The 15,889-nt window shown below is 38.9% G+C and overlaps 1 protein-coding gene across 1 annotated transcript in view; it reads right to left on the reverse strand.

Annotated features, from left to right (window-relative positions):
• TRPM3 (transient receptor potential cation channel subfamily M member 3) overlaps positions 1-15,889 on the reverse strand; it is a 252,426-nt gene that overhangs the window by 169,136 nt on the left and 67,401 nt on the right. The window contains exon 8 of the mRNA XM_049632685.1: positions 11,614-11,788. Coding sequence (XP_049488642.1) covers positions 11,614-11,788 — 175 coding nt within the window. The remainder of the gene's footprint in view (positions 1-11,613; positions 11,789-15,889) is intronic.

Raw genomic sequence — 15,889 nt, forward strand, 5'->3', positions numbered from 1 at the left:
TTTATTTATTTATTTATTTATTTATTTATTTATTTATTTATTTATTTATTTTACTTTTTAAAAATCCACTCTAGAATCTTGAGCTATATATGGTAAAACGGAAGGCACAGATACACATACAAAAGGAAACAGAAGGGGGGTGGTACAGTGGGGTTGAGGGTTGTAAGAGAGGCACACAGTATTCTAAGATAAGATTTGTGCTAGGCATTTTATGTGTGGCATTTCATAAAGTCAGATTAATCTAAGAAAATCCTAGCTGGCCTAACTCTTTGGATGCATGAACTGTACACGATATTACTTATGTGTTCTCTTCTCTCAATCTTCATGAAGGTGCTGAAGACAGATTTTCCACCACCTCCTTACCTTGATTCCCTTACCCTTCCCTTTCCCCATAGCATATCACTTTCTAAAACATTATAAAATGTGTTTATTTATTATGTTCATTACTATCTATCTAACCCTGCTAAAATGTAAGTTCTGTAATCACAAAAATTTTTGTTTATTCTGTAGACAGATGTGTTTTTGCCAGGGCCTAAAACAGTGCCTGGAACAGAGTAGGTGTTCAAAAAATACTTGCTGAATTATTGAATATATAATGTTGGTTGGATGAAGAATGTAATTTCAAAACAAAAGGAAGGGGTACCTGGGTGGCTCAGTCGGTTGAGCATCCAACTTCAGCTCAGGTCATGATCTCACAGTCTGTGAGTTCGAACCCCTCATTGGGCTCTGTGCTGACAGCTCAGAGCCTGCAGCCTGCTTCAGATTCTGTGTCTCCTCTCTCTGCCCTCCCCCCAACTCATGCTGTCTCTCTTTCTCAAAAATAATTAAACTTCAAAATTTTTTTTAATTTTAATAAAAAAAAAACAAAGAGAAAATGTCAATATTGAAAATCTATCAGACATTCAAGGGTTCCCAGTTTGGTGGAACTCAGTTACAGAAATACTAGAGCTATGTTATCCAATGTGGTAGCTGTTGGCAATTTGAATTAAAATGAATTACAGCTAGATAAATTTAAAATTCAAATCCTTAGTCACGCTAGTCACAGTTCAAGTGCTCAGTGGCTATCTGATTACGCACAGAATATTTCCATCATCACAGATATTTCTATTGGACAGCACAGAGAACAATTCCATCATCACAGAAAGTTCTATTCGACAGAACTGCTGTTGAGGCAGACAAGACTGCCAAGCACTTTACCCTGGGCAGAAACTAGCAGGACGCTCAGGTGAAAAATCCTCAACAGTGTTGGCTATGCATCTGTAATTTCTCTCCTTTCTTTTGCTATTGTTTATGACTATGGCTAAGAGTAGAAATTGTTAAGTGTTGCCAAAGAATACAGGGACTGACACATGGTCGGGCAGCTTCTCTGCTTCCAAAATTAAAGGGAAAGACACATCTTCTGTGTTCATTCCAAGTGAAATCCCATCAACGATAATTGCACATGGCCAGGAAAGAGGAATAATCAAACTTTTATTGGTTTAGACCCTCTACAAAAGAGAGAATCAGAGCTGGAATTAGATGTATGAGGTTCTTGGGCAGGCAAAGACCCTGGCATCTCTTTCACGGATATGCTTTAAAGGTTGGTCCAACATTTATTCAAAGGAGAAGTTAACCAGCATGTGACACAAAGCCGGGGGGGGGGGGGGGGGGGGAGATGGAAGCTGTTGTTCAGAATAACTCAGCCCTGGGGCACCTGGATGACTCAGGCAGTTAAGCGTCCTGCTCCTGATTTTGGCTCAGGTCATGATTTCATGGTTCAGGAGTTTGAGCCCGGCATCAGGCTCCACACTCTTAGTGTGGAGCCTGCTTGGGATACTTTTTCTCTCTTTCTCTCTGCCCCTCCCATGCATGCACTCTCTCAAGATATATAAATAAACTTAAAAAAATAATAACAGCTCTGGGGCAAGCAAACTTCCTGCCGTTACTGGTCTCATCTTCCTAGAGGTGATATGGTGTAGCTGCTAGGAGTGTAGGCTCCGGCCCCCATTTGCCTGGGCAGACCACTCCCTACCGGTGAGATGTTGAGGAAACTCTGTAATCCTTCCATCCTCAATTTCCTCATTTATATAATGGGGATAATTATCCTACCTATCCCATAGAGTTTAATGAAAGACAGTGTTTAGACCAGGTTCTTGCATGCAGAAGCTTTAAAAAATAGTAACTTCACTTTTGCAAGTATGCTTTTGGGAAGGGGGTCAGAGGTATGGGGAAAAGGGTGGGGTAAATCTCAATTCTTGCTCAAGGCAGTTTGTCAAAGATTCCTTCTACCCCCATATCCTACTCTGTGAGATGCTGGAACAAGTATAATTTTCTTTCTTTCTTTCTTTTTTTTTTAGATGGATTAGTGATGGATTAATTCCTCACTGTTTTAAAATTAGTCTTTCTTGGGGCCTCTGAGTGGCTCAGTCAGTTAAGCATCTGACTCTTGATTTTGGCTCAGATCACAATCTCAAGTTTGGTGAGTTCAAGTCCTGAATCAGGCACTGACAGCACAGAGCCTGCTTGGGATTCTCTCTCTCTCCCTCTCTCTTAGCTCCTCCCCTGCTTGTGCATGCTCTCTCTCTCTCTCAAAATAAAAAATAATAATAAATTAGTGTTTCTTATTAATTATCCATAGACAACTGCTGAGTTGTCCCTCAATCCAGCTTCAAACAGTATCCCACAACAAAGAGCCTCTTGTTTTTGATATCCTATGTATTATGCCTGTAGGGAAAGCCTCATATTGTCAGACAGTTTAGACTGATGCACTTCACAGGGTTGATTAAAGATGGACTATTTCCCAGGTATCTTTTAGGCAGATAAATTTCTTATTTTTCGCTTGGCTTCATCATCCAATGTGCTATTTGATGATTGCCTGATGGTGATATATGGGGCTATCTATAAGATGTTGTCTCCATTCTAGAACAAAAGTAGACATCCATGGCATGTTGAGTGTCCCTTTCCTTCTTTGCATCATTGTTAATCTATCACAATAATCTCTCCCCTGAGCACCAATGTGGCCTCAGAATAATTCTCAACACATTATTTTAGGACGCCGGTACCAGTTGATTGTTGTTGACACTCAAGATGAAAACCATTTGTCATCCCTGCACGAGAGATAAGAAAATCTCAAATATACTATCAAATGGTGAATACCAGGGATATCATAGGGTTAAAGAACTGTAAATTTTAGGTCTGTCTCCAAGATGCTGAATGAACTGTGGCTTTCATGAATTTAAAGAAACTGATTTTTTACCGCTTACTTTAGGGATCACTGCTTATGGATACTTGATTTGCATGGAATAACTTCAGAAAATACCATAAATATGTATATCAACTATAGGACAGCTGTCCAGCAATTAGGACAATTAAAGAAAAAGTGTATTGAAGTTGAGTGGAGCCTCTCCTAGACAACAGTAGTGCAGACTTGAGTTAACCTTGGAATACTACTTTAATGCATCTTTAGTGTGTCTCTGGTGGAAGAAGTTTTATAGCAGGTGGTCACTGTTGTACCTAGTTTTTATGAATCCTGTAGTCCATAATCAACAAGGAGAATTGCATGGGGAATCTAATGGAAATCCATTAAGGACGCTGCAAACATTATCTATTATTAATGATACCACAGGGTGAGATGTTAATCCACTCTATTTCTAGCAGCTGCAGGTTCTAATATCAGCCAGGATGATTCAGAATTCATCTCCTCTAAGGTAGAGGAATTAAATACCAGGACATTTTATTATCTAAGGCTCCCTCAAATACATTTTAAATGTCTTTGTGGATTTTAAAGTCCTCACTGCTTCTTTTCATAAGAGAAAGAGGATGTGTCGTAGAAGTGGGTAAAGAAATGTACGTGTACATCTCACACTAAGGCAGAGAGGTGTATGGCAGCAATGGGAAGTACAATTCAGCTCTGTTGTCTGGTGAATGGAAGGTTCATTGACATGACTGTAGAGAGAGCTGGGGCCAGAATGCAAAGGGTCTTCAGTCCAAGCCAAGGAATTTGGACTTGTCCTGTGGATTAATGGTCAACTGGTTTCCACAAAGAAGCCCCAAGAATTCTGAGGAGGTGCCCCAAAGATGCCTCAGAGCTGCATTAGTGGGTGAGAGCCAGGCACAGAAAGGAGGCCTATAGACCAGTGGTTCTCAAATTATGGTCCCTGGACCCACAGCATCAGCATCTCCTGGGTATTTCTTGGAAATGCAAATCACCTGGCCAATCAGACTTACTGAATTAGAAAATCTAAGATGGAGCCCAGCTATTTGATTTTTGATAAGCCCTTTGATTCTGATGCAAGATAAAAATTTGAGAACCACTGGTCTAGGCCTTCCACCCCAGCTTCAACAGATTGAACATGTATCCTGTATTTTATATATTGCGCTTCTATCTGAGATTTCATATGAGAAAGGACTTACAGACTTTAAAAAAGTGAAAATCAATGCTACAGGCAAGTGGGAAATTGGGACTCTTAAATGGTTGCCTATCGCAATTGTAAAGTCAAAGGAAAATGAGCTAAGACCTTCTAATGCTGAACGTAATGTCCTTGATGACTGTCAATGGTGTCTCCAACAGCAGAGACCCATCATTCAGTTTTAAATATTTTCAAGTTTCTCATCCTCTTGTTTTTTCCTCTTTGGAAATGGGTCATATATTTTGAACTAGGTGGACAATCATTTTTGAAAGAAATAAAATGAACTGAACGCCCTTAAGAAATCCATGTAAATAAAAATGTGAACAGAAAAATCTACCAGTCCTGTCAAAATGAGTATTTTTATGGTATAGCTTTCTCTTCAAGGGAGGAATTTTCAAGTCTAACAGATGTTTGAAACTAAGAACAGCTGTGATAAAGAAATAAATGAGGTGATTCATGCTAAATCAACTTCTCAAGCCAACTGGGTTCCAGGGACAAAATTTGGCAGAGGGTGCAAAGTGCTTGCAGCAACAGTGCCATGACTGGTGTGAGGAGAATGCACGCCAGGCACAGCAAGTGAGGAGGCTCTTTCTGAAAACATCAGAAGGCTAATTTGTATACATTTAAAAGGAGTTTCCAAAACATGGTCTATGGACCATTCTGGTTGGGATCACCTCAAGTTTGTTTTCACATAGAGTTTCCTGTACCTCAGCCCAGGTACACCGAATCAGGATACTTAGGGGAACCTGTGTCTCCTAACACTTTCTGGGTGATTCTCAGGCATGCTAAAGTGTGACAACCACCTGCCTATTTTGAATGTATTCTGTGTAACAAGTGGCCAAGAAGTGAGCTGAGCAAATCTCAGAGAAACATGGTTGATCCATCCTGTGCAATCTTCAATTGATATTGATGGGCTGTCTAAAAGTCATGGGCAGTGGTTCTCCAAAAAGGATTTCTTTACCATGATGGCTTATGCAGCTCTGTGTTCTTTCTAATGTTTGCTGTTTATGTTCAAGGCCACACTTTCCCAGCCTGGAGCTGAGCAATTCTAAAGCAAATTTAATCAATTTAGAGAACTGATTGACTGATAGGGATCAATAGAACTTTTCCCCTCTATAGTACTTTCCTCCATGAACTCTACATAATTGTTTTTTAGTCAATGCTTTATTCTTTCCATGCTGACACAACATGGAGGGACCAAACAGCAAACTGGAAGATGGAGTATTTTCTTTTGAACTTTCCTAAATAAATGAAGCTACTCCAACCTTAAGGAACTTAGATACGATGGCACAGGTATCTATATATCAATATCTTTAATATATTCCACAGAGGGGAAAATTGCAATATAAAAATTGCAATTCAATAATTATAGGCATTAGTATATTTATAAATTATATGTAATTTAATTGATTTTATTTGATTAAATTAATTTGTCAATTAACTTCATTTCATTAAACTGAAATATATAAATTCAATATATAAATATATATTATATATAAATAACATGCAAATGTATTTAAATATATATTTGGGTATATATAAATTCAACATAATAGTATGTATGTACACATACAAACACACTATCTCTTTTATTGGCTTTCTTTCAATACTCTTCAAACTGATTTTTTTTTTTCTGTGTTGAGTTACACAAAAGAGGGTCAAATATTAGCTTTTCTTGTCTTCCAGGCTGATCCTCAGTTTGGATCCAGTTTTTGATGGAAAAGGGGAACAGGAGCAATAGAGACTATTATGCCATTATGTGAGTAATTAACACCCAACGTGGGGCTGGAACTCATGACCTTGAGATCAAAAGTCGCATGCTCTACCAGCTAAGCCAGTCAGGCACCCCTGAAGAGATTCTTGGGGGAAATGCCACACTCAAGTACTTTGTCCTCTGGCCTCTTGTACGTTTATCACAGCACATGTGACCTTCTAGTTATCTGTAATTCATGGCTGTGTTTTAACCTCCATTATAAAATCTCTGCCAGGGCCATGTCTTGCTCATTCTCTAACAGTTACGTTGAGGGCATATAGTAGGCACTCAATAAAGGTTAACTTAGAAAACGGTTTACAAAAACAACACCCCTTTTTAAATAAAGGTCCTGGTATGCTTTGTCTATACAAGATGTTTCCAACTGTCTTCCCGTCCCTTCTGAGAAAGTTACAAAACAGAATCAAGTTTTGACATGCTTTCTTATAGAAAATTCTAGAAAAGAGACAAGGTAAGATGAAATTAATGGAAACTAAAATAGACACTGGAAGTCAGCATGCTTGATATTTGTTTCCTTCTTTCTCACTTGACATTCCAATTATGTCTAAATCATATTGGGATACAGACTACTGAGATCAATTACTTCCTTTCAGCAGATCTTATAGAGATAAATGATAGGGCTGTGACATCCTTCAGCCTTAGATGGAAATCTCTCAAGCAGAAGAAAACATTAGTAACCACTGCATGGAGTGATATGCCCTAGGGAATACAGACTGCACCTGGATTTCTAAAATGGCTAGTTTTCTGGTGACTTCCTCCTGACTTTGGTCACTTTGATGTATATTTGGAGAGAAGCAAACTTTCGTTACATCCGTGCTAGGACACAGTGATATAATTTGAAGCCATGCAATGGATTTTTCCTTTCTCATCTCTACTTTGTGTTCCATTTATGCCTTTACCTCAGTTAATCAGAAAATAAAGGGATCTTTATTAAGTCCCCTTTAAACAGGAAAATCAGATTTTTTTCCTTGAAATATATTATCTATTCTCTTCCTCAAGAACAAGCCATTAGTGGCTCAGTGTTTCTCCATGATATCTAATACAAATTCCAGACAAATACGAATGTGAACAGTCTATTGGCGTCTGCCCCTTGGTGCCGTCCCCAGAGTTATCAACAGTCTATGTAAGAGCTTTAAGGCTTTCTGTTACCACAAGCTCTACTTCTTGTCCTAGGCTCTCTAAAAATATTTTCGGGAAGAAGACACCAAAATAAATGTAAGACTTAGTAATAAAATCCAGATAAATGAGGAGCATCACCTTAGAGTACACATTTGTCCGGGATGCCTTTTTCACGCTGACATCTTTCATCTGTGTGGCACTTTCTCAATGGCTGATAAATGAGGAGCTACACCACATTTCTCTGCAACCTGAGACTTAGTTACTTTCCAAGCAAACTAATCTCTGACTTTAACTGCAGGCAGCTACCACCTGAAAGGTGTTCTGACTGTAAGCAAAGTTGGTCAGCTTGCTTCCTCAACACAGCAAAATGTGGAATCTTCCTATTTGAAAACTTAGGTAAGTGAATCTAATGCCACTTGGGTAGCATCAATCTGTTTGTTGGCAGTGTTTAGTCAGTTGTGATTCAGAAAAGAAAAATTTGATAATATTTTTACGGAATGAAATTAGTCTGGGAAAGTGAGTTGTGACTCATTTTAAAACTATGACAGATGAGAAATAGGATGATCTAGTTCGACATTAAGGGAAAAAGAGAATTTGGCCATTTCTTTCTGGTAGCACCTGCTGCAGGGCAGAGAGGGAGAAGAAGGCAAATGAATTCAATTGCAGTTGCCCTCCTAGTGTATCCAAACCCATTTACTTTGGGATGGATACGCTCTGTCTTCCTTTACCTCAAGTAATCTCATCGACACAAGTTAGTTTTGCCAATTCCGATTTGCTTCCTAAGTGATGACCTTTCAAATTCATATTCTTAGAAGCTGGTTAACAATAGGGAATTTAAGGGCAAAATACCAAGTTCATAAAAGTTAAAATACAAGGTGTGTAAATTTCATTCACTCCTTTAAGATTATAAAGTGAAAAGCTTTATAGCTAAATATACACACTTACAGTCCTTGGACCTGTGTGATTTAACAATCTATAAATGAGTTTAAAAATGCTTACATCATATTTAAATCACCAAAGGGGCACCTGGATGGCACAGTCAGTTAAGCGTCTGACTCTTGGTCTGGGCTCAGGTCATGATCTCACACTTTGTGAGTTTGAGCCCCACATCTACACTGATGGTGCAGAGCCTGCTTGGGATTCTATCTCTCCTTTTTCTTTTTCTTTTTAGCATAAAGCAAACACACTACTGCAAAATAATGTTCTTTGGAAATGTTTTTTTTTTAATTTTTTCTAACATTTATTCGTTTTTGAGAGACAGAGAGAAACAGAGTGCAAGTGGGAGTGGGGCAGAGAGAGAGGGAGACACAGAGGCCAAAGCAGGCTCCAGGCTCTGAGCTGTCAGCACAGAGCCTGACGTGGGCTCATGAACCATGAACCATGAGATGATGACTGAGCTAAAGTTGGATGCTTAACCGACTGAGCCACTCAGGAGCCCTTGGAAATGTTCTTTTTAAATTGGTTGCATATGTGTGGCTGGACTACTTTTTATCAAGCTAAATAAACATGATTCTGGCAGTTATTCAGATGACACAGACAAACATCTGAATTCTTTTGATCATGATAAATTTATAATTGCTTTCCTGGAGCAAGAGCATACATTTATTATAACACCATATAAAATAAATAAATATAGATCTATCTATTTGGATTGGCAAATACAAAGCTTCTCTTGAAGCTTCTATTTTCTTAATAAGTGTTTCTAAACGGTTCTTAAATTTTTTTAAGTTTTAATCTTAATAATTCCCAAGGTATGAAATCATATCTTAATTCTTTATCTCCACGCGGGTTATGTGCATGACTTCATACTCTTTGATAATCAACCATGGTTTACATGTTTGCATAGATCCCATATAGATTATGCTTTTGCATATTTTGGTCATAAAATAATCAGAACTAAAACTAAGCTTTGGTTTTAAAACTAAAATTTCCAATTAAAGTTAAAAAGGCATGGTATTTCTGCCTCCTAATTTGGATCTGGGTCAGGGGGAAGAAAAGAATCCCCGTGTTGTAGGGTTGGTCGGCTTGGACCAACAAGTAGGTTTACACGTAGGAATGCATTGATTTTATCTTTGGGGATACATGCAATAATACAAAAAATTAAGAAATTCTAATGTAAAGGGGAAGCTGAAGGGAACTTAAGTTACTTAAGAGACGGTGCCGTTGAGGTAACATATAAGAAACAACCAAGGCACAGGCCACAAAAATCCATTTCAGTGAACTTTTTAAGAGAGCAGAAAGAATCCTGACCTGGGATCGTGGGCTATGCGACCTTGGGAAACCACGTAATTGCTCTGTGTATCTGTCCCCTGGGTTAAAAAATACAGAGTTCCACTCCCCCAGCTCTAAAATGTGTAACATTTCCCCTACATATAAAACAGAATCAGGAAGAGCAACTTATCAAAAATTGTAACATTTTCACACTATACAACCCGTGATAATGACAAAAAGTAGGCCCTGGGTCCAGACCTTCATTGTGTACAGACTTTAAAAACCTGAAATGTTAGGATGAAGAGCTCACTTTTCCATGAATTTTCTGAAAGGGAAATGTGCCTTCTGAATGCAAACTTGCATTTACTTTGTGGAAATACAATAAAATAATTGCAAGCATTAGGAAGAAAAAAAGTTAGCAGAAGCTAAAAACTGTATAAAGTCTTTAGTTCTTTCTGAAAAAGAAACACGTTGCTATATTTAAATCGATGAGAACGATGGCTACATTTTTAATAAAAGCAAAGCACAGTTGAGGATCCTGAATTCTGGTTGGTAACAGACATGGAGATGTTCAGGCAAATGTTCTTTTTAGTTTCTTAGCTATAAAATGGACCAATATTTACAATGAAAGGAGAAGACAGAATTTAAATTTGCCAGGAAGCAAACTCCAACTTCATGCTCATGAATATTGTTTTTTCTTTTCTTTTTCACATCAGAAGCTTTAAGGCGCCCCCAAATCACTGTCAGTGTTTGCAACGTTAGTGGGAAGCCAGTGACTTTCCTACGTGTGTCTCCTTTCTTTCCCATATTTAGGCTCACACACTTATCAGGGAAGGGGGCTGGGTTAACACTCACCTGGAGCACTGCTGGGTCTCGGGCAAAGACAAGGAAAGGAATGGGAGAGAAAACACACTACTGGGCTGCCAGGAGGAGCCTGTTGTAAGGAAGGCTACGTGGCAGACAGGTGGAGAAGGGAGTGTCCTGAGCAGCCAAGCTTGCCAGTCACTTACTACTAATCATTACATGCTTATCTACTTACTAGACTTACTATGAGCTCTTTGATGGCAGGGAGAGTTGTTATTCTTTTTTCCCATCTCTGTGTGTGGCACCCAGTAGACACTCGATGTATGTTTGTAAAAGGGATGAACAAAAGACCCCATCTCCTTTGGGGCTCCTTTCACCCACCAGTTTCATGTGTTAGGAGAATTGTTTCGGTTAGCAAGTTCCTTATTTAAAAATTCAATGACTTAGGGGCGCCTGGCTGGCTCTGTCAGAAGGGTATGTGATGCTTAATCTCGGGGTCATGGGTTTGAGCCCCACGTTGGGTATAGAGATTACTTAAATAAATAACAACTTTAAAAATTTGAATGAAATAAAAATTCAGTGATGCCCCCCTGAGTTTTCCTCCTTAAACCCATTTATACCTTGGGGTGAGTCACTTTAATCTAATAATATCCAAGACTGCTTGGATGTCACCATTCCCTGGGTGGGACCTCAGATTGACAGGGAAGGCTGTGGAGGGAAGTCTTCCTTGCTGTGGGGGGGTGGGGGCTGTGGACTGTTGAGAGTAGCATTAGGGGGTAGACAGACCAAGGAAAGTTCGCGGTGGCGTGGCGGGGAGTCCAGGAGGGGCTTAACGAGGAACAGAGTGTTTATAGACTCTGCTTTCTGAGCCAATCTACAGGGATCTGACAGCACAGGCCACCGGAAGTTTTCATTAAGGTGTCACCTTTGTGAACACGCAGCAGTCTGGTGAAGCTGGTGTTCGGAGGCTGAGCCTGGAGGCTGCACATCCCAGCTTTTCCCAAGGTACTAACCCGATCTATATGGTCCAGGTTAGCTGTCCCATGTGTGTGAAAACCCAGTTCCTGTTTCTCCTTAGTGAGAGGGGCAAAAGAGAGAAGAAATCAAAGAAGAGAAAGGCTACCGAGTCCTATGACCCTTCCTTTCCCTTTGTCCTCTTTATTGGGCTAGTCCAGTGGAGATTTCATGGAATGTCTCAGTTCCCAGGACATTTAGAATACGTTCCCCCGCTCTTCCCCACCACCTTCCCAAACCAAACATCTTAATCGACTAATACCATCTTTCCAAGTTTGGAACATAGGCTTCATACTCATTACCTACCCGCCTTCTTCTGAATATTTATGCCCAAAGGCCAGGATGTCAGATGCCCGTCCACTCCCATCGCAGACAACAACTGGCACGGGAGGGGTGTCTCGAAGGTACTCCAAGACAATGGAGATCACATTGGGTCCTCCTTCCACAATGAGTGCCACCACCGGAACGCCTTGACCGATTCCTGCATTAAAAAAGGAAAAGAAAAGGAAAAAAAAGAGAAAAGAACACAAAGCCAGCAAACCAAAGAAACAAAAAGAGAAACAAAAAGCACAAACTAAAATTACTGAGCACGGGGGAGATAACACATGAAGGGATAAAATACGGAGCAAAATTTTTACAGACTCCTGTAGCAGAAGGTTCCCACCAGGGGGTCTGTTTGACTTTGCCCTCTCCCCAGAGCTCCTGGGATGCTGGGGTCAGTGAAGGCACCGATTGCCATACTTTTATAGGAGGGGGTGCATAGGGCGAGGAGGGAGAGAAAGGAATCGGTTAGTAGATGAAACACTGAGCCAGCAACCAGAAGATTGGAAGTGAAATGTGACCTTAAGCAAGTCTCATATGTACCCAGTTGTTGAGTTTCCTACGTGAAAAATGGGAATTTAAAACAGGCCAGATCCCTGAAGTCATCAGAGGCACTAAGAAAATGCCTGAATGGTTCTCTTTATTAAAGACTCAACAAATCAAAATCAGCTGGAGGCACATTTTCACTTGTTGAGTTAACTACTAGCTACATTAGTAGTCTATCTATGTCTGACCATAAATGATAAGCTTGATTATTGATTCTTAATAGAGTAACAGTCACAATAAAGTACCCAGGAGACATATCATCTGCCATCTGCTACTGCTTTGTCCTTAGCCACCGAGCAAGGTGCCAGGCTCATGATGGGTCTTCTGGAAACATTTGTTGAATTCAGTTGAATTCAGGGGTGTGTGTGGGGGGGGTGTCACAGACTTTTTCTAAACTATTTAAGCTATTATCAGTGAGCTATAAGATGTAAAAAGTACCCTAACATCAGCACTCACATATGGTTCAACTTGACATTTTAAAGAGAAGTATTAAAAATGAATGTCCATGAGAGACATGATTAAAAAGATTTGAAGTACATTTTCAAGAGTTCTCTCAAGTGCCATCATTGTTCATTGAATAACTTCTTTTGCTCATTTTGGTATCACACTATATTTTCTCACTTTACCTTCCCAGAATAGTTAAGGAATTGAGCAGTACCATAAAAATGAGATGGTTTCGTACAGAACAGTTATCTTAAAAAAGAAATAATCAAGATTCTGTGCCACTTCTGTAAATATGAACTAAAAAAAGCCTTCAATCATCTCCATTTCCCCCCTTCTCCTGCCTGCTATGTTTTTTTTTTTTTCTTTTATCAAGAAACTGCTGCCCTGTGAGAAATAATAGTTTGAGGTTTGGTTCCTTGCTCCATTAATAAGAGACTGTATTTGACTTGTGTGACCTATTATACTTCTAAAGTGTATCAGTGTCCTGGGGCCTTCTCTTTTCTAAGTCAGTGTTTCTCATGGTTTGATTTTCATCTTAAAGGAAATGTCCAAAATGTCAGTTACACAAAAATGGGTGCCATTTTTATATCAACATTTAAAACCTGTAAGAAAATGACAATTGTTGTCCCCAAATTTCTTTTTGTGCTCCAGAGGGTATGAGGAGGGAGGGATAACCCATGGTCCCATCTGATTCTTCTGTGGATGGAGAACTTTTGAGAATTACTCCTTCAAATCCAAGGAGAGGGAAGCAAAAGATTATGCTTTTGACCAAAAGGCCCTTAACGACTGAGACAAAAGGGCACTTTAAAACTTTAAAACTATTTACGTGTCTGTAGAGGAGACATTTTCCTCACTGCTGATGAGGAGGATTAAGTAACTTCCTACTGAAAGGCACTTTGAAGATTAAGGGCTAACTTGAAATGTTAATACAGCACACTTCTTTTGGAGGAGAACTTGCTGACATAAGAAATATCCACCCCTATATGGGTTTGTATGTTTTTTAAAGTTTATTTATTTTCAGAGCGTGGAGGGGAGGGGCAGAGAGGGAGGGAGAAAGAGAATCCCAAGGAGGCTCAGTGCTGTCAGTGTAAAGCCCAATGTGGGGCCCAGACTCACAAATGGTGAGATGATGAGCTGAGCCAGAATCAAGAGTCAGATGCTTAACCGGCTGAGCCACCCAGGCGCCCTGGGTTTTTATTTCAACGCCTTAAAAAAGGGTCTCTTTTCCAATGTTTAAAATTATTTTATGAGGTATTTGCCAAAGTACTATGCTATTTAATTTTTCCCTTTGCCTTGGTTTAGCACATGCTACCACATTGTTTCATGTCAAGGAACAATTATATCCCATACCTGCGTTTTTTTATACCTAATGATATGTTTAGACTCATTCTAGGATCTTCCAAGAGAAGCCTTTGCCAAGTTCTGATCTTGAGCACTGGTTCTGTCAGTGGGATCTTTACTTCAACTCACAGACCAGCTGTGATCCACTTAAAGTTCTCATGGAGAAAGAAGTCCTAGAATGGGCCTTCTAGAATGTTTCAGTTATCTAGAATCTACCAGACAATAGGCGAGATGGCTGGAAACCTCTCTTCCCTTTGAGAGGATATATAGGAGCAAAGGATCAATTTACATAGGATACATTGAGAGCAACAAACAGTCAAATGATTTCATAACAATGTATTTCTCAATGTACCAAAGTGTTGTAACCCCTAGAAATACAGAAACATTTTAGATGATTAAATTTCCTAATTTCAGAATGAAGCTGTTACCAATTCAAATATGAAAACAAATATATAAATTTATATTACTATTATTATTATATTATAATCCAGTGCTAAAAATTGGATAAAGTATCAAAGTATCATCTCCCTTTGCATAAATACTGAATATATCTGGCCTCTACATTCTCACCCATTTCCTACAGTGATAATACATGGAAATTTATTCTATAGACAATAAAAGCCCTTATAGCCTAATACAAAAGCACTTCTGAATATCTTAGTTATGAAAGGTAGAGAATCAGGCTATACCTAAAAATACCATGCTTTGTGTAAATTTAGCCTGCCAGTATATGGTAACATTGTCTTTCTGTCAGGACACACACACACACACACACACACACACACACACATTGCCTTTGTTTCCGAGAAAAGAAAATGATATCAAATAATCAGTAATGAACTAACGAAGTGGTTCTTAGCCTATTTTTTTGGATAAGGATCTTTGAATACTTTTGTGAATCTGATTAAATCTACTGACCCTTTCTCCAGAAAAATAAGTGCACATATGGATAGTCACAAAAATATTTCTATGCAATTTCAAGGGTTTATGGATCTTTGAAAGAGATTCATGAAAACTTGTGAATGGACCCTTACCAAACTCCAACCTAAATTAAGCACATTGATATAGCTATAAAGAACATCAGTTTGAAGCTCACTGGGGCCTGTGAGGCAAGTTCTAGAATGGGTTTGCCAACAAAATTCTATGCCCAAGGGAACAATATCATGCTATTGTTGCCCAGTTATATTGACTGGCTAAACTTCAGAATAAACACTATCTGTAGGATGTCACCGTTCCCTCCATTCTTTCTCTCTTGTTTCTCCTTATTTCTTCTGTTCACACTTTAGTTTCTAAGTTACATTTTGGACACAGGATATTAAAAATACTCTAGAGAAAGTCATAAATGTAAAAATTAGAATCTGTAGTATATGACTCCATTAGTAAAGAAAAGGCTTTTTAAAATACCATGAATACCATTTTCTATTAATGACATAAAGAAAACATTTTTCTTTATGGAATCCACTGCATGTTCAGCTGAATTCACATGGCACATTTCTATTTTCTTTATGCCCATAACAAAATTAGTATAAATTCCTTTGAAGATAATCACAAATTTATACCTTGCTCAGCAAACCTACTAGCCATTCACATACACAGACACACAAAATAGCTGTTTAGATCTATAGTTTTAAAAAATATAACCTCTATTATTCAGGAAGCTTTTTCATTTTATCTAGAGCCCTCAGAGACTTCTGTGTGTGTGAATACTTTTCCTGTGCTTTTGGGGAAAAATAGGTTAATTCTTTAGTCGATTGCAATAATTTTACATGTTTCACCATAACCAAAGACTTTCAGCAGTTCTCAGAGATTTCCATTAGAATTTAATTTTAGACCAATGTGGAGATGCTTAAGCAGGAGGCTTTGCCACACTCTTTAGCTTTTGCAGTGTTGGAACTGGAGGCCTAGCCTTCAAAAATGTGGGCTTGGGCAA

This window comes from Panthera uncia, chromosome D4 (genome assembly GCF_023721935.1).
Source record: "Panthera uncia isolate 11264 chromosome D4, Puncia_PCG_1.0, whole genome shotgun sequence".
Taxonomy (NCBI): Eukaryota; Metazoa; Chordata; class Mammalia; order Carnivora; family Felidae; genus Panthera; species Panthera uncia.